This window comes from Erythranthe guttata, chromosome 11 (genome assembly GCF_056151865.1).
Source record: "Erythranthe guttata isolate IM_541 chromosome 11, IM_541, whole genome shotgun sequence".
NCBI classification, from domain to species: domain Eukaryota; kingdom Viridiplantae; phylum Streptophyta; class Magnoliopsida; order Lamiales; family Phrymaceae; genus Erythranthe; species Erythranthe guttata.
The window spans coordinates 7,081,360-7,084,442 of record NC_142543.1 but is presented as its reverse complement, the minus strand read 5'-3'; the positions used below and the strand labels follow the sequence as shown (position 1 = coordinate 7,084,442).

Sequence of the window (3,083 nt, the reverse complement as noted above, 5' to 3'; positions counted from 1 at the left end):
TTTTAGTCATTTTGTATAAGTACGTGATTATGTGCGAATGATGTGTTTTCGTGAGTTATGTGATTTTACCGATTGTCTCGTGTTGTTGGAACGTGGGTAGGACTGGGTATTTAATATTACATATTAGGTATAACGTATTTTCAAAGTTCGATATCTACTCGGATTTCTTACTGATCTTTATAGCTCATATAGATGTCTTTTAATTGCAGTTAGTGGTGGGGTGCTACAGATACTCGTACGAACTTCACGGGTTTAGAGACTACTCGAGACGCGAAGCTCGGACCATCCGGTAAAGTATGTGTATTATTTTTTTATGTGTTTTACTTGCTTTATTTATTAGTTGTGAATTAATATAGAAATAATGTCGAGACGTATAACCCGAGGGAACCCGAGCACTTCCACCAATGAACCACAAGACCACAATCAATCTATCAATAATCTCTCAAACTTAATCCGTGAACAAGCCCAAAACCACCAACGCCAAATCGAACAACTCCTCCAACGTAACCAAACCCCGCCTCAAAATAACGCGCCTCAAGCTATATACGAACGATTCCTCAGAATGAACCCGTCCGAATTCCACGGTGGAACTGACCCCGCCATAGCCGAAGAATGGATCAAATCTCTCGAAGTCATATACGACTACATGCAAATGACCGACCGCGACCGCGTACATTGTGCCATATTCCTACTCCGAAACGAAGCTCGTCACTGGTGGGAAGGAATCAAAGAAGGAACAAACCTCGAAACTCTACCATGGAACGATTTCAAAGTCCAATTCTTCGAAAAGTATTTCTCGAAAGACGTGCGAGCCCACAAACTCAAAGAATTTCTCGAACTCCGCCAAGGCGACTTACCAATGATCGAATACATCCGTCGTTTCGAACGTGGCTGCCTCTACGCCCCATTCATCGCTCGAGACGCTGAGGAAAAGAAGAACCATTTCATTCGCGGCCTCCAACCCGAAATCCGTAGAGACATTCGTATGTCCGACGCCTCGACTTTCCGCCAACTCGTAGACAAAGCACTCATGGCTGCCCAAGACGAGGGAGAAATTCAAAACAAACGCCGACCGACACCAAATTTCCAACGCCCATGGAAAAAGAACAACTTTGGCAACCGCCCATTCCGAGGAAAAAGAACGCAGCCCATCCGCCAACCAACCGGACCACCGCCACCGCCGCCAAGGCCAACCTGCCCAAAGTGTGGAAAGAGTCACTCCGGAGAATGCATACAAGGAACGAGAAGTTGCTTCCGATGCCATCAACCCGGACACATGGTAAAGGACTGTCTGAAACCTCCACCGAACGTCCCCGGTCGAGTGTTTGCCATGACTCAAGAACAAATCGAGCAAGACCCGTCTATGATAGCAGGTATCATATTTATCCTCGAAGAACCCATATATGCTCTAATCGATTCCGGCTCTACTCATTATTTTATATCGAAAGACATAATTGCGCACTTAAATCTCGAACCGAATCGACTAAATTACGAATACCGAATTATCATTCCCTCTGGCGAAGAGATGCGCTCCAATCTAGCCACAATCAATTGTCCAATCCGAGTTCACACTTAACCCATGAATTTCGATTTAATCCTCTTACCGATCCAAAACTTCAAAGTTATACTAGGTATGGACTGGTTAACCAAATTCAAAGCCCAAATCGATTGTGCCTCAAAAACGGTTATTTTTCCCCTTCCGAACGGCGAAACCCTAAAATTCCGAAGTCAACCCAAAACCTCGAATCCAATCATCTCCGCGATCAAAGCAATCAAACTCATTCACAAAGGCTATTCCGGTTACTTAGGGGATATTCTGAAATCCGAGTCCGATCCTCAAGCCCAAATTTCCGACATTCGAGTTGTCCAAGAATTTCCCGACGTATTTCCCGATGACATTCCCGGACTTCCGCCCGATAGAGAAATCGAGTTCGAAATCAATCTTATCCCCGGAGCTACACCAATTTCCAAAACCCCGTACCGTATGGCCCCGATGGAATTGAAGGAGCTGAAGGACCAAGTTCAAGAATTGCTCGACAAGGGTTATGTCCGACCCAGCCATTCCCCGTGGGGCGCACCGGTTCACTTTGTCAAGAAGAAAGACGGATCCCTCCGCCTTTGCATTGATTACCGTGAACTCAACAAAATCACAATCAAGAATAAGTACCCTCTTCCTCGAATCGATGATCTTTTCGACCAACACCAAGGCTCATCGGTCTTCTCAAAAATCGATCTCCGATCCGGTTATCACCAACTCAAAATCAAAGAATCCGATATCCCCAAAACGGCTTTCAGAACCCGATATGGCCATTATGAATTCGTTGTCATGCCCTTCAGTCTAACCAACGCACCCGCAGCTTTCATGGACCTTATGAACCGAGTCTTTCACCAATACTTGTAGCAGTTTGTAATTGTCTTCATCGACGATATTCTCATATACTCCAAAACACAAGAAGATCATATGTCCCACCTTCGCACCGTACTCCAAACTCTCCGATCGCACCAACTATACGCCAAGTTCAGCAAATGCGAGTTCTGGCTTTCGAGCGTCGCTTTCCTTGGTCACATCGTTTCAGAACAAGGAATGTCCGTCGATCCTAACAAGATAGAAGCCGTGTCGAATTGGTCAATTCCGAAGAATGCAAAGGAAATCCGAAGTTTCATTGGACTGCCCGGCTACTACCGCAAATTCGTGAAAGATTTCTAGAAGCTTGCCTCCCCACTCACCCGATTAACTCGAAAAGACGTCAAGTACCAATTGACACCCGAATGCGACGCTAGTTTCACCGAATTAAAGGCTCGACTCACCTCGGCACCAATTCTCGCACTACCAGAGAAAGTTGGAGAATTCATAGTCTACAGTGATGCCTCGAAATTAGGTTTGGGCGCCGTACTCATGCAAAATGGGAAGTCATTGCCTACGCCTCACTTCAACTCAAAGAGTACGAACGTAACTATCCAACGCACGATCTCGAATTAGCCGCCGTCGTTTTCGCACTCAAGATTTGGCAACACTATCTCTATGGTGAAAAGTGTACCATCTACACCGACCACAAGAGTCTGAAATACTTCTTCACCTAGAA

At 45.5% G+C, this 3,083-nt stretch overlaps 1 protein-coding gene across 1 annotated transcript; it reads left to right on the top strand.

Annotated features, from left to right (window-relative positions):
* The first annotated feature begins 361 nt into the window (after nucleotides 1-361).
* On the top strand, nucleotides 362-1,576 carry LOC105958651 (uncharacterized). Its single transcript, XM_012982666.2, has one exon. It carries the CDS (start codon nucleotides 362-364, stop codon nucleotides 1,574-1,576), a length of 1,215 nt encoding a protein of 404 aa, XP_012838120.2.
* Nucleotides 1,577-3,083: the final 1,507 nt, after the last annotated feature.

What these genes read in the sequence shown, in the direction of transcription:
- LOC105958651 (XM_012982666.2), top strand. Translation starts at nt 362, where the DNA reads ATGTCGAGACGTATAACCCGAGGGAACCCGAGCACTTCCACCAATGAA.